Source organism: Oenanthe melanoleuca, chromosome 10, assembly GCF_029582105.1.
Source record: "Oenanthe melanoleuca isolate GR-GAL-2019-014 chromosome 10, OMel1.0, whole genome shotgun sequence".
NCBI lineage: Eukaryota > Metazoa > Chordata > Aves > Passeriformes > Muscicapidae > Oenanthe > Oenanthe melanoleuca.
In genome coordinates, this window is record NC_079344.1 from 18,478,541 (window position 1) to 18,502,394 (window position 23,854).

The 23,854-nt window shown below is 45.8% G+C and overlaps 1 protein-coding gene across 2 annotated transcripts in view; it reads right to left on the minus strand.

Moving 5' to 3' along the window:
* Window positions 1-22,639, minus strand: part of PSTPIP1 (proline-serine-threonine phosphatase interacting protein 1) — a 47,998-nt gene extending 25,359 nt beyond the window's left edge. Inside the window, exons 1-4 of one of the 2 annotated variants that reach the window (XM_056499980.1) lie at window positions 22,514-22,639; window positions 21,783-22,016; window positions 6,510-6,610; window positions 2,866-2,940 (exon numbers count right to left, since the gene is read on the minus strand). In XM_056499980.1, coding sequence (XP_056355955.1) covers window positions 2,866-2,940; window positions 6,510-6,610; window positions 21,783-21,815 — 209 coding nt within the window. In that variant the 5' untranslated portion in view covers window positions 21,816-22,016; window positions 22,514-22,639. Of the gene's footprint in view, window positions 1-2,865; window positions 2,941-6,509; window positions 6,611-21,782; window positions 22,475-22,513 lie in introns of those variants that run through there. The other variant, XM_056499979.1, reaches the window with a different exon arrangement.
* Window positions 22,640-23,854: the final 1,215 nt, after the last annotated feature.

Consider the following 23,854-nt stretch of genomic DNA (forward strand, 5'->3'; position numbering starts at 1 on the left):
CCTTCCCTACAATCTTTCTTTTGAGTCAGCAGCATATTCCTTCATCTGTGTCTTTGGTGAACAAAAAAGGGCAGTAGAATCTATTTATACATTTAGCTGAGTTCAGCAAGTTGCTCCAACTGAAGCAGAATTTAGGGGGAGAAGGAGCAAACCTGAAAAAATGTTGAAATTGTTCTTTTCTTTGATTCAAAAATAACAGCTTTTAAAATATAGGAGAGTCTTGGGAGAGAGCTGTTTTCTGCAGCAATGGCCATTACCTGGTGCAGAGTGCCATCACCTTCTCTAGGCTGCTCTGGTCTTATTCCCTGCACCTTGTCTTGTGCCTATGCTGACTGTGTTGAAACATCAACCCTGGCCTTGCAGTTGTTTCTCTTAAGGTCTTCTGGGAATTTTCTCATACTGGAAGATTTTGGGTGTTTGTTGTGGATGCATTTTTTATGTCCTTTTTACTGATTTTTTGAAAGGGTATCAGGTACCCTCCTGATATTGGGAACTACTGGAGTATTAAATAATTTCTCAGAAGGGACAGAAAGCCTTAGTATCTGAGATATTTAGAAGGTGGCTAAATTTAAGACTAAAGGATAATAATTTTGCATTAGCAAGAAAATGACTGATTTAAAATTAGTAATTCCTGCTCCTCTGCCATGCATAGTACAGCACAAGAAGGTTTGCAAAATGTTCTGCAAAAAACCCCTGAAAGCTACTTTTTTCGTGATGATTGTCAGATGGAAGTTTTAAGTACAAACACATTAGGCTTTAAGAAGTACTGCTACCCAAGCTGCATTTGAAGATGTGAACAGCCCTGTTCAGCCTGTCAAGTACTTGTAACTCTATTAGGACCTAGTGTGCTGGATGACAACAGGGAGTCCTATAAAGAGGAAACACTTGGAAAAATGCACAGGGAAAGTTGCAGCATAGTCCTTTCAAGCTTTTCTTATTCTAGGCAGTACATGGATTCCCTCCCTCAAGCCTCCCTGAAGGACTGACCTTGGGGCAGCACTGCTGCCAGCAATCAATGTCATATAAACAAACAGAAACTTCACACTGAGGAGAACACACAGACACAGAAAATTCAACAACTTTAAGGCATCAAAACCAAACACTGCATTTTTTATGTTGTTCCAGCCCTGGACAGACTTTAGTTTTCTCTGATTTTTTGTTTGCCCTGGACAAATGCCCTGTCTGTGTAATTCCTTAAACAATCAGAGGATGCTGGATGAGGGAGAGCTGAGTGTCCTCTCCACCTCAGAACAGGCACAGTGAGACACTTGCTCTGATGAAAACATCAGTGCCAGAGCTCTCCCTGACCAGGTGTGGGTTATGCAAACACAGTAAATCAGCTCTGCAGTACAGCTTTGTTCCTGTCTTCAGCCTTCCCCCCATGCCAAGCTACAAAATTGCTGGATCAAAGTGGAGCTGGGCCCAAGTCCAAACTTCCCCCAACTTGAGGGGAACTTGGATCCATATCCCAATACTGGGACTTGGCTCTGCTCCTAAATCAAGCTCTCATGATCTCCTGGGAAAAGGCAGACCCATGAATTGTCCACTAAGTTACTGAAGGGCAGCCAAAGCTGCTTGTTCTGAACACATTTGCTCTGCCTGCCCTGTTTTGCCAGAAAAGGAGTTGAGGTGAAGCCTTTCTTTAATCCTGGAATGCTGATCTTAGCCTTTGGGTTGAGAAGAGCCCATCCATCCTTAATGTGATGTTTTTATTTCAGGATATTTCTTCTTCTCCTTCCTTTTCACCCATTAGGTCAGTGGACTGAGGCAGCAGGAAGGCAGAAGCCATCTCCTAGGGCTGTGGGAGCCCTGGGTGCTGCTCAGGGCCAGGCAGAGGAAACCTTGCATGTTCCCCTGGCATGACCCAGCAGTGCCTGTGCCAGCCTGGCCGTGCCAGCACCGAGGCACAGCGGTGACACAGCCCCGGGGGCACTGGCACCTGCCTGCCAGGGCAGGGCAAGGCTTTGGGGCCAGGCTTCCCCAGAAAATATGGACAGGAAACCACTTGCACTGGGAGTGATAAACCAGTGTGAAAAGGAGACTGCAATTAAGAAATGAGCTATGGGTTGGAGGAGGGGAGCAGCCCCCAGGGATCAATAGAGCTGCTTTGTGTTTAGATTGAGGTCTTCTCTTCCAGGATTGTCTTCTGTGACCTCACATCTCCATCTTCTGCCACCTTATTACTGTATTATTACTTCTTCCAATAATGACAAAATGTCCCACTATAGCTGCTGCCATCAATAATAGCAGCAGTTTATCAGCAGTGTTTATTAAGTTAAATTCCATACCAACATCTATCTTCCCCTCCCAACACAATTTATACATAATTTAAGATAGTAATGGAGGAGACAGAGAAAAATATATGTCATCTTAATATATTTCAGTAGTTCCATTGAATTATTTCAAATTAGGTCCCTTCAAAGAGATTTACACTTTGTATTCCTAAGCTGAGCTTTTTTTCCTGCAGAAGCTGATTTTGGGGTCTTTTTAGTTGTTCTGTCACAGTTTCTCAGTGTTCACCATCTTTCCAGAATTGTCAAGCCCCCATTCTAAACATTTCACAACCTTTTCCTTTCTCTTTTTTCCCTACCACTTAGTCTGCTTTTGGAAGCAAATATTAAACATTATGAATTAAAAAAAAAAAAAAAAAAATTCTCTGGAAAGAACCTACTGGCAGTTTCCAAGCACAGACTGTGAATCCCACTGTGAAGGGCTGTGGTGTTTCCCCACTTGCCCTATACCTCGTGAAGAGCTGTGTAATGCACTGAAGTGAGTGCTAGTGACCCCATCCACAGGCAAAACACAGGACTCTAGTATTTCTTCCAAAACCATTTTGTTTGCAGTAATAATAAAAGAATTCCTTACTTGATTTCTGTTTGTCCTCCTGCTTTTCGGGCTATTTGAACCAGCTCTTTCCCATATCTCTCTTCTGCCTGTGCTCTGTTAAAAGAAAAACTTACTCAATTTCTCTTAGTGGTACCTGGATCACATTTACACAAATCTTGCAAGTGTATCTGAGGTGCAAAACATCAGAAATGCAACTTTTTTCATTTCTCCAACTCCTCAAGCTTGGTGCTGTTAGTCAACCTCTGAAATATTTTGAGTAAGTTATTTCTGGAAGAAATGAGATAGAAATGAAGCCCATCTTCATGCCTTTGATCAGTGTGGAATGCTGTGTGCAGCTCTGCCCCCAAAACAGATTCATGGGAAGAAGGAGGTGACCAGAGGTGAGATGAAGGTGTTCAGAACACAGCAAAAGGAACCTAAAAATGACAACTGACTCCATTCATAAAACACCAGATGTGAGGGAAGTGAAGAGCAGGTTCCAAAGGATCCGTTCAAGAGCTGTTGAGAATAAATGAGAACCAGGGGCAGCAGGAATATTTCCATCCATTAGAAAGATGAGGCAGTGCTGGAAGAGCTGCCATGGAGCTGAGGGGAAGGAGCCCTGGTGGTTGTCTGGGGCAGCTTTGTGGAAGAGACAATTTGTGGCATCTCACCTAATGGGGAACTGCAACTGGTGACTCAGGAAAGTAGTTCTGTTGCTATGGTTAATAAATAAATACAAATATTCCTTTGCCTTTGCCTTTGCCCCAGCACTGCAGGAAACTTGTATTCTCTTTAAAAAAATATTTGTACTAAATGTGTTACTTCCTTTCTCCTGCAAGACTAGGGTGGAACCAAGCTGTCAGCCTTTGAGTAGCTGCTAAAAACTACTGAATGGTCAAGAATAAATAATGAACAGATAGCCTGGTGCTAGCACCTGGGGGGAGGGATGATTTTGCTTAGGGTAAGTCCAGTTCTCAGAAGCAGTTTCAAAGCATTTCAAACCGTTTTGCCCTGAAACTTGGCACCTTAGAGAAACGTACTCTTTGCTCAAAAAACGAATTTGATGTGGGTGCAAGGCCCTACAACCCTGCTGGGTTTTAGTCCCATCAGTCTTCCCGGCTGGCCAGGAGGTGCTTTGTATGTCTTTGCTGAGTTCCAGCAGTTGAGGGCTGCTCTTGCAGTTTTGCTCCCCAGCAGCTGTTGGGGTCCCTGGGAACTCCCCACCGCCCTTCCCGCTGGCCCTGGGCTCTGGGAGCTCCTGGCCCTGTAGCCAAGGAGCTGTGCTGCGATCCCATGTCCTGGCACCTGAGGCAGGCTCATCCCAGGACTCTGCCCAGCCCAAGGAGATCAGTCAGGCTGCTGGAGCAGCAGTGCTGGCCCTGCAGCAGGAGCAGAAAGTGCTCCTGGCCTCTGTCTGTGGCTGCCATGTGTGGAATCCTGCTTGTACTGCCCTCCTGCACTCAGAACAGCTCTATTTTAGTGGGGTGTTCCTACAGCACTGCTTTGGCTTTCCTGCTAAAGGAACAGGGCAAAATATGGTCACAGGCCACAGAGACACCACTTCTTTTTCATGTGAGATAAATGACATTTCATCAAAATGCAAATGCACTCCAGACACATACGGCTGCAGAAGAAGAATACATTAATTTTCCTCTGATTTCAGTATCAAGAAACACTTCTGTGTTAGAGGCTTTGCATAGACCCAGTGCATGTGCAGCAGTGAGGATGACTCCAGTGCTGCAGTCCCACTTTGCTTGCTCAATACACAAGTATATCATGGGAAAAACCATGGCCAGCTTTTAAGCCAGTCCCAGCTCCTGAAACCTCAGCATGGACAGGTCCGGACTAGCCCAGGGTCAGAGGAATTTGACAGGAGGCTGATACCATCCCTTCACACCTACCTGCTGCTTTTCCCACTTTCCAGTACTCCTGCACTCAGCTCAGGTTTTCCTGCAGCCATCCAGAGATGGAACATACTTTGTGTTTTAACCCTGGGCTTTGCTCTGAAATACAGAACGAAGTTGCTTTCTCACTCTCAAACCTCTTGGGCCCTTCTCTGGGCCAGTTAGGGGGATTTGTGGTTGGAAAGCTGATGGAGTGTTAGTGTGGCCAGGGCCAGGGCAGCTGGTTTCAAACTGCAGGAGTCCTTGTTGAAATCCCAACATGAACCACATGGTGTGGGCAGCCTCTAGGAAGAGAGATTTATCCCATCTGTGATCTTCTGCTGGGTCATTCCTATGAATGATGTGAGGGTGAGCTGAAACAAACATGTGCCAGCAGTAAACTGGAAATCCCATCTTTGACTCAGTGACCACTTCTCATCTCCTTTTCCTCAGCCCCACCAAGCACGTACACACACAGGCACACATGTACTCACACTCTGCAATGTCCTGGGGGTGTAAAAACCTCATGGAAACATTTGCAAAATGACTGTGTACTTTTTCTTCTCTGCAGAAAGAACTTTGTGCTTTCACCATAAGCCAGGAAAACCCTCATCCTGCAGCTTTCAGAAGGCTCTGCAATGTTTTGGAAGGAACACAAGCATGTGCAACTTCCAATGCAGAATTGCACTGCCCTGCAGTGCAGCTCTGATCTCTGAGAGTTCTGAGGCACAAAGGAGCTGTTTTAAACAGCTGCAGCTAAGCTGCCATCAGGCAGATGTGACTTCAGGACTGTGTGATGTGTGCCAATATAACAGGCTTCCACTGGTGGTCGAGAAAAGCAACTTAAATAGCTGCAGGTTTTGTGTGAAACAGCCATCTTTGAGTCTGACAGCTCACACCCCCTTCAAAGTCCCAGGGCTTTAAAAATAGCCTTCAGAAAACCATCCTAAACCCAAAAAAACTAGATGGGGACAGTCTGGGAAGAAAAAGCAGGAAAGCAGAGCAATATTCATAAGGTGACAGTGCTGAGATGAGCTGCTCTGGGATTGCCTGCTGGATATATAATCCATATTTGTGTGGTCTTTCCTACACATCAAGTCTGAGCAAGTGTGTGCTTCATGCTGCATGCTGAAACTGCTGAAGCCACTTCAAAACAGAACCAAATTTCAGAGCTGTTTTTTGAAGTCACAACTACAAAAATGAATGGTAAAGGAGCCAGAGCAGCAGTGTGATACGTATTTTCTCATCCACACAATTGTCAGCTGTCCATAGCTGCTGTTGAGAAGCACCAAGGAGCACATAATCAGAAACAGAAACTACATCTTTACTCAAGGCTTGCTAAGGTTGGTGAACAACATGAGCTGGTTTGGGCATCTGGGTAAGGCTTTAGGTAGCATTTAATGTAGCTCTGTATTTAAAAAAGATCTCGTTTTTGGCACTGGCAGGAAGCTGAAACATGCCTGTGGCAACAGCGAGCTCAAAGAGAAACAAAAATGTGCAAGTCATTTTTGCCCTGCAAAAGGGGAAACTTGAAAATGCAACTTGTGGATGTAGGTGCTACTGTGTGATTCAGGACCCGTAATGGAATGTTCTAGTGGAGCTCTGGGTTTCTGACTCTTTCAGCTTTCTCTTGCCTTGTCAAGCCTTTGAGATTTCTGTTTATCTACTGTCACATCACAAGGCTGGGATTCAAATCACTCAGGCTTGTCTATGAGAAACAGCCTGCTAGTCCCTTCCAGACACCAAAACAGACAGAAAAGGAGGCTATTCACACCTTTTCCACTCTGATTTTCATACCTCTGCTTGAGCAAATCCTCCACATCTTTGCACATCTTCTTCCCCTCCAGCAGCCGCTGTACGAGCACCTCGTAGCCAGTGTGGAAGGTGAACTCCTTGCACTGAAGACAGAAAGAAAAAGTAATAGCTGTTAAGAACATCAGCTCCTCTTCCCTTAATTCTAATTCTTACTTCTTAGTTCTCTTAGCATATTTCTCAAAAGAAGGGTCAGAGTCAGCTCAGTACAAATATCAAGCTGTGGGGCAGTGACTGTGCCACCTGCTCAGGTGGTGTTTTCATGGGAGAGTTCACAGCACAGGGACACAGAACTTCTGTGTTCTGCTCCTGGTCCTCCCACTGCCTCACAACAGCATCAGGACAAGCCATTTTTCCACAGAGAGCCTGAGTTAACCAGTACATAGTGAAAGCATTATTGAAAATGTAGTGGTGAATGTTTTCTGAGCTTTATGTTCCAGCATTATGGTGAAATCACAAGCTGTGAAACCGTAAAGAGAGCGAGCGTGTTCCTTCCCTCAAGCACTTTATCTGCAATACAAGCCCTTCTATATGAACTGAATGCAGTTTATACATCCCTCCACTGTCCCCTAAGCAGTTACCATCTAATAAATGGGTTACTTTATTGCTTTCCACCACAACTGTGAAGAAGACAGCTGTTTGAGTTTTGGTACTTGGAAAAGATCCTCTGGCAAGCAACTGCTGGGCACTTATGCTTGTGCTTTTCTTCCTTGTTGCTGGGACTGGAGAGGAGCAGGGGAGCTCTGGGGATGAATGGTGGGGGTTGATGGCAGCCTTGGTGCTGCTCACACAGGCCTTGGAGATTTGCAGATCTAGGAACACCTTTTTTTGGTTCTTCAAGAGCTAGGATAAATTTCTGCAGACAAACCCGGTAAACTACAGCCTATAGTAACACTCCAGTGCTATAGTTCATTGTAAAAGCCACCACCCCTGAAGAAATAGATCTCAAGCCCAAAACACTCATTTTCCTAATGTTTTCAGGGGCAATTTACACACACATCACAGGGAGGGATCCTGCTGTGAAATAAATGAGAAGCAACAAGTTTTGCCAGAGAGAAAAGCAGGAAAGGTTCTTGATACCATCCTGGTAATGGACTTAGCACTTCCCCCTCTCTCTTTTTTTTGAGGATATTCCAATGGCAGAAGGCATCACTGCTGTAAAAATCACTATAAATGGCTCCCTCTGCCTGGCAGAAACTCTGGTCAGATGTTCCACAACCAACTCACACCCCCAACATTTTAACTGTATATTTTCAGATGCAATCAGCTACATCCCATAGCTTCCTTGTGCCAGAAATGCTGCCCATGAGGCAAGTGAAAATATCCTGTGGTTGAAAATGCTGTCCATGAGGTAAGTGAAAATATACCTGCAGGTATCACCCCAGCAGTCAGCCACTGCCACAGGCACCAAAGGCAGAGTGATAAGCTCACTATGAAGTTAGTCTGCCATTCTATTCAACATCTCTCTGTGTTAGTAAATGCTAAAACTCCCTTGCTGTCTTTCCCCACCTCTTTTAAACTGGCACAGTTGTTACACTGAAAGGATGACAAATTCTTTATGTCCCAGAGAATGCTCATTAAATTCCCTGAGCAGAGATGCAACTCCAACTCATTATCAACCCAAAAGCACACACAAACACAGCAGTGTGCTGGGGCAGCCTGATGGGCTGAGTCCATGGGGCAGCTTCAGCAGGCCCCTGGAGCATCACTGCCTGCCAGGTTCCTCTGGCTTTGTTCCTCTGGCTGGCCCTTGGAGGGAGACTTGCTTCCCAAGAGGGACTCCTACCACAGACACTCATTTAACCTATCTTCATTTTGGAGGACATTCATCTCAAAATTTTCTCAGAGTCAGAAATCCAAGCCAGGGCTTGCAGGCAGCAGCTTTGGCTGTGCTCTGAACAGCTCGTGCCTCCTGCCCAGGCTGCAGAGGGAGGGAGAGGAAACACCACAGCCAGGCTGGGACAAGTGTTTGAGCTGCTCTGGTCACCCATCCTGCAGCACTGCTTCTTAATTTCCAACCACAACAGAGCTATGAATCACTCAGGCTTCAGCTTACTTGCACAAAAGTTTCCCTTTCATCTCAACAGCATTACTTCTACTTCACATGTACAACTGCCTCCCCTCTGAACCTCTCCTTGCATCCAAACAAACCTTTACCCTTTCCTGACATTCTGCTTTTTCATCCCATTTATTCCCATGTGTTATTAAAGCACCTCTTCAAGGTTGAATAAATCCCTGTAGGATAAGGATGATGCTTTACCACTCCAGTGAAGACTAAGTGATGCTTTGTACCATGGCATAAATGTCAGCTCTCTAAGAATCACTTGTGGTCCATCAGAGACCAATGAGACCATTGCTTGCCTTCTTCCACTATCTAATCACAGCAGTGGCACCTAAATGAGCTATGATCTACCTGCAATTCTCTCCTCTCCTGCTATTTTATTCAACAAGGTCTCAGAATATATTCGATTTTTTCACTAGTTATCTCTTACTCCCATTTTTTACTTTGAAACTTTGATTTTTATCTGTTTTCTGTTACCCCAGGCTTGAAGGTTATCAGACACCTCCTGTACAATGTTTCATTCTATCTGTTGTTTCAAGCACAGCTATTTCCAGCCCATTCTTCATGTCTCATGGCATGATCCAGCACCTCCCTCCAGCACCTCACTTCAGAGTTCTTCCCCTACTTTGTCTGTTCAGTCCCATTTTGTTTTCATCTAGTGTCTTAAGGATTTCCTGTGTAGCACCAGAACTGACCCCACATTTTCTTTGTCAAGACAATCAGACAGCAAGATTGGATCTCATTAAACAACTGTCTAGCCTCACTAAGCTGTCTCGCCTCTATTCTATTTTCCATTTACCATTTTGTGTTATAATTAGCACCCACATTAAGTGGTTTTGCAAATGCTGTTAAGCTGCACTACTCAGACAGTGCTTGGTACTTCTCAAAAAGGATTTTGTGATGATTCGAAGAACTAATGAATAGCCAAATAACTTTTAATTTTTTTAGAAATTGGAAAAAAATGCTTTAATTAGATAATAAATATAGTCATTAAATGTGTAAAACATCATTTGCATATACTAAAATCTAGTTACTGGGAAGAGGGCAATTTGACTCATCACCAGTAATTTCTCTCATTGCCAAGAGAGGGATTCTGCTTAGTCAAAGTGTGTGTGTCTGTGAAAGAGGAGTTAATCCTTGTTACTAAAAAAGATTAGTTATTCCTTGTTGTCCAACAGGCCTATAATCACCAAAAAGAAAGTGCTTGACCAGGATTTCAGTGTTGTGAACAGAGTTGTGTTGTCCTGAAATTCACCCCCTAACTGCTCCTGTGCCCTGCTCTCTGCCTGGGGATTTTCTTCTTGTTTTTTTCTTGAAAATTGTAGGTAAAGGAGGGGCAGCTTTTCCTCTCCCCTGCCCAGTGACAAAAGTTGCTTCCCTCCAGTGCAATGAGCAGCACTGTTCCTCCAGAGACAAAAGGAACGTGGAAGAGAGTATATGATGGAAACCCACAACTTCTGTACTCTAGTTGAAGCAGAACAGCTTTTCCAGAACACTTGAAAGGAAGCATGGAAGCTGCAAGCAGAGGTGATAACAGTGAGCACACTGGGATACCTGTTCTTTCCGTTTCTTTTTCCCTCTGAGGATTATCAATGCTGCTCCCTGCCATCAGCACTTTTCTGTGAGATCTGTGCCTGGGACTCTGGCCTGTCCCTCCTGGTAGGGGTTTCTCCATGGGTAACCACCCAGGCAAATATCAGGAGTTAATTGTGGGAGAGATTATTCAGAGCTGGCTCTGAGCTGGCTCTTGCAGCCTTAAGGGAGAGGATCCCAGGATTTTGCTTTGGTAATGAAGTGCAAAGGAAGACTAGGAGTTCCCTGCCCAGAGGGCAGAAAGTACCAGGATTGCTGGGGGATCACATAATTTCTTCTTACCTTCTGGTGGCACCATGCTGAGTAACCTTGTGCCTTTAACAGCTCACTGAGAATCAGCCTCATTCCAGAACATATTCCTGTGAGCCTCGTGCACCTGGCTGCCCAGAGGGAGCTGTGAGGCCTTTTGAACTACAAGAGTTGACATTTTGAAGTGGCAAGGCTACTGTTGCAATGGTATCAAAGAGGAAAGACTAAAATGCTGTGCTCATTACTGATCAGCTTTCAGTAAATCACTTTTCCAATGGACTGGACTGAAGCAAAGCCATGCAAACTCCTGTACAAAGCACTGACTCCACGGTGCACCCTGCACATCCAGCTGGTGATGCTCACAGTGACGTGAGCCCAGCAGGTCATTGTGGCTGTGCCATGGCAGCTCTGGGTTTTTCTGCTGTGCCTGCTCTCCTTGGGGCATTTCTAACCATGCTTGCCCATCCAGGACTTTGTTCAGAGGCAGTTTACACAGCACAGCTTGGAGCTCTCCCTGCTCCTGCAGGATTAGCTGGCTTGGCAGCACCTTAGCATCTCCCCCAGGGCAGCCTCTGCTGCTGAAGCTGTGTGTCCTGTCTGGGGAGTGCCAGAGCTGCAGCTGGGCTTGCTGCAGGGCCCTGGAGCTGCAGGGCTCTGCAGCTGCTGCTCTGCCTCTCAGCAGGACAGGCTCATCCCAGCATCTCCAGCTGCAGTGCCTGCTCACCTGCTTTCTGTAAGGAACCAGGTCCAGCTGGGAACAGGGACAGCAACCTCAGGGCACAGCAGGGCAGTGGCACCACCCTGATGAGGAGCAAGGGCAGGAAAAGGAAAAACTCCACAGCAGACACTGGATGCATTGCTCAGTACCCAGCAGGACAGTGCTGAGCTGTCGTGGTGATGAACACACCACCAAAATCCACACGTGGTACCTGCTCTGCACCTCTCAGGGGGCCTGGCATGAGCACTGTCAGCCACAGCAGAGCTCCCAGGGGCTCCTTCAGCCTCATCTACCCTCTTTCAGGAATTATTTGAAATGTATTATCTGCTAATATATATATTAAAAAAAAATATTTTAAAACCCCCACACTTTCTCTTAAGTTTGAAAGTACTTAGTTAGAAAAGTCAATTCAATGTCTTGATTCCTAATATTTTTCTAAAGCTTGTATCAGAAGTGTTCTCACACAGTTTTGGGCTGAAAATGCTAAATGCTGCTACCTGATCCAAATAAACTATTAATACGGATTTTCAAAGAGAAAAATAATTGAAACTGAATCTATTATGGGTATCTTTAGAATTTTTCTCTAAATCAAACCTCTTTTGCATTCATATCTTGTTTAGGTATGCTTACAACAGTTTTAGTAAAATAAAAACTGAAAATTCACTTTTCCAGAGTTAAAAAGGAAATAACTACTGGTGTGAGGAAGAAGTTGAGAGAGAACAGGGCACAATGAAGTTTTGAACAAGCATCATTTTGACAATATCTTTTTCAACTGTCAGAAAGAAATCCTTTCTATCCACAGTGGTATCACACATGATATCTCAGTCCTGGACTGAAAGTAAGTTGTTCTGACTGACTTAAATCAATTAATTGTATTCTTGCATCATCCCACTGGATACTGGCCCCAAGTGTTCCAATTCTTGTTCCCTTGATCTGCAAGTCTCCTTGTCAAGTACTCTGCCAAGGCCTTCATTTGTGTAGATGAGCAGCAACCAGACCTATCATGATTTAGAATCTCCAGGTACATTGGACTGGGTATTTCCTGTCATGCCATGCCTTTCACTGTAATTCAATCACTTCCTTTATGTTCGTGGCTTTTCCCCTGGTACACTTTAAAATTTCCTGGTGTTTCTGAAATACATCCCTGATATAAAGCGCTTTTGGAAGTGTACTGCTGTCTTTCTGCACTGCTGACACTCTCCTGGAATAACCAGGCCAGCAGTGAGCACCAGTGCTCTGTGTGTGCTGAAATCCCCCCAGCTCTCAGGGGTGCCTGGTGTGGCCCTGCTGGGACAAGAGCTGCTTTGCTGCTGCTTCCTGTTCCACGGCTGCTGTCCCAGCTCTGCTCCACCACAGGGGCACATGAGAGAGCCCTTTTTCAAAACCAACCCCAACTTTTCAGCCTGGCCCCTCCACTGCCTGGTTGCCAGCTCAGCAGCCCCATTCTGAGCTGAGCACACACGTGGGGGAAGGTCACCATGCCCAGAACAGAGCAGTGTCACATCAGAAACCTCTGACCAAAGTGTTCTCCACTGAGCAGTGCTGGGTGTGATATGAGTCCTTTCCTGCACGTGTTCATGTCACAATTAACTGCTTAGTGGGTTTAAAAGCATTTGCTCATGCTGTACTGTGTAAGAGCTCCTTTTTCCTGCTGGCTGAAATCAGTTGGAATGGATGGGAATGTGGTGGTTGTTGTGCTTTCCAAGATTGACTACAGAATTTATATGAGCTTAAAAAGTCTTTTTTTTTTTTTTTTCTTTTTTTTTTTTTTTTTTTTTTTTATAGTATTGGCGTTTTCGCCACATAAGCAGAAAAAGCAAGGAAGAGTGGGAGGGCTGAAGCTAGCTGTATGAGATTTCTGTCACTTCTCCTAAATTCACTGTTCATGTATCAGAAACATAAAGGTGTGCTCAGGATGTAGGTAGGGACATTTTGGTGTTAATTCCAGGAGCTGACTTGGGCATTTTCCACAGGAGGCTTAGTTTGCAGTTTTGCTGCAGCCTGTTGCCTAAACCTGACATGCAGGGCCTTTCATGGGCAGCAAATGGTATTTATGGCCAGGCAATAGCATAAATAGAGGTGAACCTTGAGTGGGACCTTCAAAAATCAGAAGGGAAAAAGCACTGCCTCTGCAGCATTCCAATTGCTGGGCTGCCTGACTGCCTCTCCCACTGCCCTATAGAGAGATTCTCACCAGGCTTCAAACCTGCAGCAGAAAACTGAAATTGAGATTCACAAACTCCACAATAGCACTGCAAATGACACTGAGCAGAACAGGAGCTCCCCAGTGGTCTTTTGCTCTTGCCCCTGCAGGTTTTCTCTGAGAAGGAAATGGTTGATTCAGAGTTCTGCTGACAGAGGAATTTGCTCCTCAGCTTCCTGAGCCCTCACCCTCCTCACTGGCATCCTGGTCTGCTCATGTGCTATGTATTAGACATTCTTACAGTCACAGCACTGTTTGGCTCTCTACATGTTTTAATCATGCCCTGATTTGCACAGCTCCAAAGTGATGGCTGCACCAAAGCCTGCCTCACTTTTACACGTGGTTTGCTGGCTGGCAGACTCATGGCACGCAGAGAACAGCCTTGCAAAATCTCAGTTCTGGTCTTAAAAAAGGACTCTGTGCTTATTATCTCTGTTTTATGTTGTCTTCTTAAGAATTTGATTAAATATTTTTCTGAGTGCAGTTCAGAGCACCAATGCTCCTGTGCTAGCAGGAGGAGAAAGGAGCCAGCAGACAGATATGCATCACAACAAAAAGCATGACCAAAAACTAGGAATCCATTCAGGAAATCCATATAGAAAATAATTCTGGAACACCAATGGGACAGCAGGCAGCAGAATCCCTCACCAGTTTTTAATGGAGCTTGCTGTGGCTTCATGACCCACATATAGGTTTGAGGTGGCAGCATCCCTTTGTATTTTCTCCATATGACTTCAGACAACAGCTAAATCCATAAATTAAAGTGGCTTCTCCTTGGGAGCCAGCAGAAAGGCCAGAAGTGAGGATTTGCACCTGTCTTTCAGAAGGCACAGCACAGTTGCCATGGTCCTTCTGAAACATGACATATAAACATGTCAATGATGAAATCAGCTGTTCCTTCAGTCTCCCACTGAGTAACATTAGCTACACAAGAGAAACTGGAAGAAAAATAAGGAGAAATAGAATCTTACAAGTAGAGGATACTTCTGTTTTACACAAAATAATGGTTAGAGATTACTTTTGTTTCTATTCCTCTTTAGTTCATCCACTTCCAGTTTCCTTCTCTGTTACAAGAGGGCTCCTGTCCTTCTACAAGCACTGTGGGCTCAGTCCCAGACCACGGTGAATGAAGCAACCTGAAGCAGCCCTGACTAGCTAAAGCACAAAGACAACTGTCCACCAGGTCTTACAGAGCCCCTGGAACCAGACCTGCTTAGTTAGTACATTAATTTATTAAAAAATTATGTGTCAGGAAATATCCCCAGAGTCTTGCTGTACAAGGGAAATGAATTAGAGATTTCCTTCAGTTCTTAGTAAAAATTATTTTAATAGCTAAATGTTCCCAATTCCATTTCACAAGAGATCTTTGCCACCTAAATAATCATTTTCAACATATCCGATTACTCAACATGATGCAAGGTTCTTACACTGCACTAGTATCTGATTGAGACACCCCCTGCCACAGCTGCCACGTGCTGCCTGTGCAGGGAAGGGGAATTTCATCTGAACCTCTTGCTCCAGCTGTTTTATGTGGCAGGAGGGAAGGAGTGCCTGGACTGCAGGCTGCAGGCAGTGGCCGTGGGCAGGGAAAGCTCCAGTTCCTGTTCCAGAATGTGCCTTCCCCTGCAGAGCTCCCACAGCCACAGAGGGCTTTATGAGCCTGGTCTCCTCCTCTTTGGTTGACAAATGCATCTTAATTCTCCCTCTCCACAGAAAGCCTTTACCAGGTGTGAACTTCTTCAAAGCCCAGCCTTATCTTCCAAAACAGCACCCCTACTTCCAGTATGAGTTTTGCACATAAAAGATTGTGTCAGAATCCCAAGTCCTAACCAAATATGCAGGGTCTTTCAGTGGCAGGGCCCTCCTTTCCTTCTCCGGGTGCTCCTGGGGATTTCCATCCCACTGAGCAGCGGCCCCAGGGCTGTTTGTCAGTCCTGACTTGTTAATAACCCTTCAGTCATTACAGAACCCACTGCAAGGAGCATGAAGTGATGAGACTGAGACCTCAGGGCTGCTGACCACCTAATTTGCTTTTTGTCTTTGTCCCCACCCTTTATTTTTTATTTTTCTTTCGTATTATGAATACAGTAGGCCTGGACAAATTGAAAGCAGCACAAAATAGGTTCTTGATTTGAAAATCTCTTACATTAAGCTTGTGATTATTTATTTATTTGCTCTGAAAGGAACCACAGGAGTTGTATCTCTAAGCTAGCCCGAGCTGGTACTTTTTCACTTAATTCCCAAGACTGTTGCCTTTCATAAAGTTGCATGAGGAGCTATGGAACTTTTCAATTCCTTAGTCTTGTTCGGTGACTTTTTCTTTTTTAGTACTAAAGTACAAAACTCCAGGTGCAGAAAGGGAATAATTCTCTGGAGAACTGAAAAGCTGTTGGGGTCCAGACGCATATTTTCAATGTGGGTTTTTTCTTTCACCTTGCCTCCCCTGAGCAAGGCTGAGTGATCTCCATGCAGAGCTGTTCCCCCAGCCCTCACCTCATCCCAGCCTCAGGTCCCCAAACTCTTACTGAACAGCACAGTGAACTTTGTACATTATTCAACTGTGGCTACTGAGAAAAGTTTTATTACAAAACCTAGATTAAACTGGAGATGAAGCTCCAGTGTTTTCTGTGCTATCTGCCCACTGGAATCTACCTTGCTGTGGCAAGGCAGGAAAATGAAATCAGAAAAGATCTTCTTGAGCTAAAGGAGCTGAAATATAACCAAGCAGCCCAACTTGCCTTCCATACAAGCATGCAATGAGTGTTACTGGAAAGAGAGGCAGCACAGGGACGTGTGTGAATCACCCAGTCCTGCCAGGAAAAAATCATCTGAAATGAGATGGGTAGGGGCACTGAGATCCACCCTGGAGAAGCTGTGGTGGGAGGAGAGGCTGGGGGCTGGCACTGCACAAGAGGGGCTCGGTGTGTTTCAATTCCTGCGGGAGGGAGCAGCGCACACGGAGCCAAGGGCTTCACAGGGGCACCCGGGACAGGGCAGGAGGCAATGCCCGTGGAAATCCAAGAAGTCCTGCTTCAGCACAGGAAGGATTTTGCTGAGAGGGTGGTGAGACACAGGATCAGTTTGCCCAGAGATGCTGTGGAGCCTCCATCTGTGGAGGCACTCTGAGCCCACTGCTGTGCCTGCCCTGGGCTGGGCGAGGGCTGCCTGGACATGTCCAGAGGCCCCTTCCAGCCTCAGTTGGTCTGTGACTGTGCCTCAGAAAATGCACCCCTGCTCTAGCAAGCCACAGGACTCCCTCTTTGATCTCTGTGTGAGGCTCCATTTCAAGCTGTGTGTGACAAACACTCTAAGTGGTGCTGGTTAGACGTGGCTGTGTACATGCGGGTGAAGAGTCCGTGACTCACCTATTCCATATTTAAAATACAGACTCATGGCACACTTAAAACGGGCAGAAATAAGAATTCTCCCCCTCTCTGAGCCAAGCAAAACCAACCAACTTTTGCAGAGCAGGATGGATACAGCTGTGTAAAAAGAGTAACAAAGTTGTCACAATAACTTACTTCACTGATCAACCAATTTTAATAGTCAAACCCCTCAGCTGCAACGTGGTCATCAGAAAATTGTAATAAAGTGTATTTAACTGTATAATTCTTTCAGTCACTGACCCAAAATGAACTCTTTGTAAATCCATTCATCTAGGATTAGTTCCTCTGAGCTTCATTTTAGCTGAGCTCTGCTCAGAAGTGACTTGTGAAGCACCAGTGTTTCCATAGCCACAATAACTGCTGAGGTTTTCTACTTGTGATTTCCTCTGATTTCAACGACTCTTGTGATTGCCCCCCTTCCACCCTCCCCAGGTGCTTCTCATTGCCTCAGTGAGCCAAGTGTCCTTCCCAGAGCAGCTGGGGGAACAGAGGAAGAAATCACATTTCACAAAAGAGTAGAGCAGCCTCTCTGTGCAGATGAAGCTGACCTCACAACAAACACAGACATCAGCTGGGCAACCAGTTCAACTTTTCCAAGCTGGTTCCCCCTTTATTCCCCATTTCTACGCACGTCCTGCAGTGATGACTTGGCCTGGATGTGATCAGGGCTGTGGCCATGGCCATTCCTCTGGAGCTCAGGGAGATGCAGGACCATGGCCATTGCTCTGCCTCTGGAGCTCAGGGAGATGCAGGACCATGGCCACATCTCTGGAGCTCAGGGAGATGCAGGACAGGACCATGGCCATTGCTCTGCCTCTGGAGCTCGGGGAGATGCAGGACCATGGCCACATCTCTGGAGCTCAGGGAGATGCAGGACAGGACCATGGCCATTGCTCTGCCTCTGGAGCTCAGGGAGATGCAGGACAGGACCATGGCCATTGCTCTGCCTCTGGAGCTCAGGGAGATGCAGGACCATGGCCACATCTCTGGAGCTCAGGGAGATGCAGGACAGGACCATGGCCATTTCTCTGCCTCTGGAGCTCAGGGAGATGCAGGACAGGACCATGGCCATTGCTCTGCCTCTGGAGCTCAGGGAGATGCAGGACCATGGCCACACCTCTGCCTCTGGAGCTCAGGCTGATAGCAGGGCTCACCTGTGTGCTGTTGTGCAGGGAGATTTATCTTAATCTGCCTTTTGTCAGTAGGGTCAGATGGTGCCATGCCATTCAAATCAAACTGGGTGGGAGCCCCTTGCAAGCTGGGATGCCAGGCTGGAAGATTTGCCTTCCCAAGCTCAGCCTCGGGGTGCTGGGCTGCTAGGAGCCTCCTCAGCTCCAGTTCCTCCCAACAAACCTGCCCAGTCTCACTTCCTTCTCACAGACCTGCTGCAAAACAACGGGCCCTGCAAAGCTCAACCTCTACAGGAAAGCAGGGTAGCTCCTGGTTTAAAAACTTCCTATTTTGAGTAAAACAATTGATGCTGTATTTCTTCAGCACGTTGCCTAATAAGTTTAGGAAATAGCTTTACTGTGACTTTTATCACCACAGAGCTCTTGTTCCACAGTGAAGAGTCTCATTAGAAGCTAAATTATTTGTGAAGCTAATGACATCTTTTTTGGCATATATAAGAGACCATTGTGTGAAAAAGCTACGGCAGAAGTTGAGAGGCTCGCCTCTCACAAAGTCAGCTTTGCACTGAACCTGAGGCTGAACACAGCCTGAAGTCAAACAAGAGACATGAAGCATCTTTGTAACAGTCCCTGTTCCTGAGCACTTCCATGGCTGCCACTGCTGCAGTGTCTGAGCACAGCCAGGGTCCCACAGCCAGGGATGTGGGAAGGACCAGCCCACAGCAGGGCAGGGGAGCAAATCCTGCCAGCTCGTGTTCAAGGCCTGCTTCATATTTGCTGGCCTTCATCTCCCCCACACTTCTAAAAGTGAGCTCTGAGAATTCACCAGCCCCGAGCACATCCCACAGCTGAGAAGGAACCAGCATTTCACACTTCAAGGGTTTATTTTTAAATCCTAAGTACCTTAGGAGCCCATGACACATTTTCAGAATTGACTTGGCTGCTTGAGTTTGATTCAGAGCTGTCCAAGGGAATAGATTTGCTCTCCCTTGACTCTGGGCACTTAGGAGCCTGCCCCAAAACCAACCAGCTCCTGTGAAAATTTTCCTCATTCCCTGTTCCCAGGTGGGTATGACAAAGCCAGGAAGTGGTGCTGGTACCTTCCTACCTCTTGGCCAGAAATTGCTGCATTTCAGGGGCTGCAGCTACACTTTTGAGCAGCAGGTTGGAGGGACACTAAATAGAAGAAAAAGGCAATGACAGGAATTGCAAAGGAAAAGCAAAAATGAGTGCAAGAACACAGAAAAACACTCTGACTGAGAGGGAAAGATTTTCTTGGATAGTGGTTCTGGTAACAAAAAAAAAAAATTACTGTTGCTCTGCCTGTTAACATAACCCTGTTAACGCAGAACTCAACTGGTGCCACACACCACTCCCCATTAACGTGGGAATTTCCCCTCCTGTCTCACATAATGGCAGAGAAGACAGATAACATCTGTCAGGCTTCTACAGCAGTCCAGCAGAACATCCATCCATCAGCAACTGCCCTGTGCTGGCTAGCAAACCCATCTGAATTTTCATCTCCCTAACATTCTCCAAAAAATATTATCAAAGGACAGAAAACTTCTGTTAAGAAGCACATTTTAGTGCAGACTTTGAGCAACTGTCCCTTAAAGCATTACAGAGTGTGTGGAGCATATAGAAATAAACATTGTAGTTAAAAAAATAGGCCATGCTCAGGCCATGCTACAAAGAAAATAAAATTGAAGTGTGGATGTTCTAGAATAGTACTACCACTGCTACAATTTATTTTGCAAAGAGAGGTTAAAACTTAAACCTGTTATGAGGAACAATTTGCATTTTCCTGGAAGACAGCACATCCTGTTCTTATGAAGTCTGGAGAACTCTGGGGAGGAATGAATACTGCTCTTTCTCTGCTAGTTGGGGGAGATCTCCTGCTTTTAGGTTCCTTTACATATTTGACATTGAGGTAGTTCCTGAGGAAACCCCTGCTCATCCAGAAGTTTCCTGCAGGTGGAGCAGGGAGGTGCTGCTCAGGGACACCTGGCCAGGGTGAAGCACAGGGAGGGGCTGCAGTGATCAGAGATCAGGGCTCTGTGCTGAGGCACCCACCACGGGGCAAACACCTTTTGGGTGTCAGTCAGAAAGGCAGTTCCTGTTCAGTGTCCACACCAAATACAGGAGATAATTGCTCGCTGAAGCAAACCCCATTTTCTTCTCACAGCAGAACCTTAAGAATGCAAAAATAATTGCTGATCTTGTGATCTGAGGGGCAAGCTGCACACTTGTGGGGTGTTGTGCAATATCCTGTAAGTTTTCACTTTAAAAGACTAATTGCATGGCTAAAGCTTCTGTCCTGCAACCAGATATATTCCTGCCCTCTTAACCAAGCTGCACAACACATCTCCAGCCAAAAAATACGAAATCCAAAGGTGCCTTCCTTTAAATAAGGTGTTAGCTTCAAAGCTAAGCAGGGATTTGAGTCATGGTAACGTGACTAAGCACAGGAGAGGAGTTTAGGGAAGAAGAGCCATGAAGAACCGGCCTGGCCAGATCATCAGCTGGCATTAATCACCCTCACACTACTCCCATAGCTTCATTTATTCTCCTAAATACCGAGGCATTGAAAAGTAACTCTCCCAAATGTAGCAGCTCTAAAAGTCAGTCAGTCTAAAGGTGCCTTGTTTTCCAAGAAGTTCAGCAATGGGAGGGCTGAAGCTCCCAGGCTAGCACTGGCCCCAGCTGTGTGCCAGCCTGGCACTGCACTGCAGCCAGTGGTGCACAAACGAGGAGAACCTCACGTAGGTGTGGTCATGCACAGTTAGTCCTAGCACCAACCCTGATTTTCGTGTTTCCTCACTCTATTTTTGTTCTCTTTAACTGTTCAAATCTAGTACTGCAGTGGGGATGGGGAGGGCTTCCTGGAAGTGCCCAGAGGATGATGGTTCACTGAAATGTGTTTTTGCCTCTGCCCTTCTGTTTTCTACCAAGAGAGGGTTTACCCTGAAGTGTGGGTGGAGAGAAAGAAAGCACAAGCAGAAGGAAGAGCCAGGCAATGGCAGGAAAAGTTCATATGGCTTCATGTCTTTCTCTAAGTCAGTCCTAAATGCTGGATAAAAGATTGCCCAGAAAAGAAGCAACCACATAACATCCTGTTTACTCAACTTTGCATTGTTCGAATTTTGATTTAGAACTTTCATTTTCCAATTGCAAGAATACCTCAGATTACCAAAGTGAGAGAAATTACTGAGGTCCTTCTACTTTGCAACTGCAGGGAAAGAGTTTGGAAACAAGAGACCCAAAGGATTTTCAAACAAAAGTCAAATAACAAGTATGGAGTGGATCTCCTCATTTCAGTATTTGCTGGTTTTAGGTCAGCTGGGAGTGTTTGGGCTTAGCTGTGGAGTGTCTCTGCTGGTCCTTTCTAACCTGTGCTGCCTCACAGTTCCTGAGCTCTGCATGCCTGGGAATGCTCCTGGCAGCAGGGTGGGAGCCTGGAGCTGAGCAGGAGCATTTTGCTGGCAGCTGCTGGCTCTGCTCTTCACCAAACAGGAGGGAATTCAGCCTGTGATTAGCACCAGCTCAGCTACTCTGGGAGCCACTGGTAGAGCTGAGGACACTCACTGCAAGCAGGTTCTGAGCACTGTGAGACAGACAAATCTATGGTCCCTTTAAAAGTGGTTTCTGGCTCTAGCACTGGAACTGGGAATGTCAGGGGCTTTATGGGGACTGGATATATTCTTTACACTGCATCCTTCTGCCCAGGATTAAACACTACCACTCCCAAACTCTATGTTTTTGCTTGGAGACAAATTTGGATTTTTACTAAACTAAATTTAGAACATAGAACAGCATTAAGTTAGTTTTAAACTATATTTAGAACCAAACTGAATTTTAAAAGATTTTAAAATACAGATACATTGAATACAGGAAATACATAGTAAAAACTCACTTACCCAAAAAGCATCTTTAAACTGCAGCTGGGTCATGATTATTGCTCTGTGCAGAGGTAGGAATCCTTCAGTAGGTCCGTTGTGGGGTGAGAGCAGCAGCAGGCACAGCTCTGAGCCTTGTCACTGCACCCCAGCCCAAGCAGAGAGTGCAGCACATCCACAGACCTGTCCCTCCTGAAGTCAGGCTGGTGCCAATAGCACAGGCTGTCCCAGGCAGCTCAGAGAAATGACCTGTGGCTGTGAGGGACAGAGGGCAGAAGAGCTGTTGCTCACACACAGAGACATGCAAGTGCTCAGCACCCGCACCCCAAACCTGTTTCTCTTCTGGTAAACAGTTAATATTGAAATGAGGAAGCAAGGAGATGTCAAATGGTGTCAGGCTGCTCCTTGCCTTGGGTGCATCTGAGCGGACAGGAAAAAAGAGGGGAAAAATTAAGTTCAGTGATATGATATGATCAGCTGCAGGGGGAGAGAGAAACAATTACAGTGCAAAGGAAACCAACACAATACAAAGAGATAAGCTGTTCTCTAATGCTGTGTCTTGCAAAGGAAAAGAAGCAAAAGAAACATAGGTGCTCCATTTCTGCAGCACCTTCTGAGGCTATCAGAGCCCATGCCTTTGCACACAGGAAGCTCAGCTCAAAGCTGCATTTTGCAGCTGAAAAGGCTTTTCAGGACCCAGGGTAAATTAAGAACCCTGAGAAGTGTGCAGGTGTCTGCACACATTTAGATACCTGGATGTCGATGTAGAGAATGCTCCTGATTTGCATGCCCTCATATAAATGTTCATATGAATATGCAAGATATGTGAAATTTAGAAGTAAAATTCAAAGTCTTGAAAAAGAAGAGAGCTAAGAGATTGTTAGCAGCAGGACCTTAGTGAAGCCTCACAGACCAGTGAAGCAGCAACACTAGACCACACCCAGCACCCCGCTGACACCAGGTATTTCAGGCAGCTCCCCAAATCAGCTCCTCCAGTTGTTGTAACACAGCTGCAAATACGTGAGCACAGGGTAACACTACTAAGCTTCACTGAAACTCTCTCCAAAGCACCTGTCCTCCAGGTGAGGTTGCCTCTGTTTACCTCCTTAGGATTTTTCAAGCATTCTTAAAGAACTGTTTTTAAACACTCACTGACATTTTTGGGGTGTTGGGAAAAAAAAAGAAAAGCAGTTCTGTGATGGTTGTCTATGCAGGAGCTGTCTGTCCACACCATGAGCACATCAGGACTTACTGATCTCCAACCCACTGACTGCTCTGGGTGTTGCTGTTTTCCTGCTGTCCCACAGCAGCAATTCTGCCCCCCAGGCACATCATCCCCGAGTGGGGAGCTCTTACGACTTCCCTGGGCTCCAGCAGGACTCGGGGCTGTGCTCAGAGAACTCTGCAGCAGCTGGGGCTGCACTTACCCTACTCACTGCATGGGTAGTTTGGAGCTGGTGCTTTAAATAATTTGCAAGGTTCCTTCCTGATGGTCTGAAGAAGACAGGGAATGTGCAGGGATTTTGTGAGAGGAAATGAAGTCTGGAGGGTCAGAGCATCATTGCAATGAGACTGGGAGAAGGAGAAACCTGAGGATTCACTTGTAGACAGTGTTGAGGAGAAAGGAGTGAAGCTTTCTTCCAGAAGGGAAAATTCCTTGAAAAATGTATTTTGAGGGCATGAGCACTAGTCACACTTGATCTGTATGCAAAAAAGGAAAAAAAAAAAGGTCTTTTTTTAGAGTGTTTCATCTCAGTTCTTCCAAACCTAAATGTTTCCTGTTACTATTTCCAAGTTACAGCTGTGTTTTGGAACCATCTTTGCTGCTGTTGGGGTTCATAAAAATGCACTGAGTGCATTTGAGCCCTCTGAAACGATATGCTACTTTCCTGTTATTTTTAGTTTGGCCTCCAGCCACAAAGTCAATTATTTGACTGAACCTCAGGCTGGGCTCTGTGCCTGCATCCATCCCACCCAGGAGCTCTGGTGTAGCACAGAGACCCCAGGGATGCTCTCTCATCTCTGGGTGGGTTTCTCAGAACGGCCCAGAGCAGGTCTCCAGTTTGGGTACTTTGATGAGTTATTAGAACAGC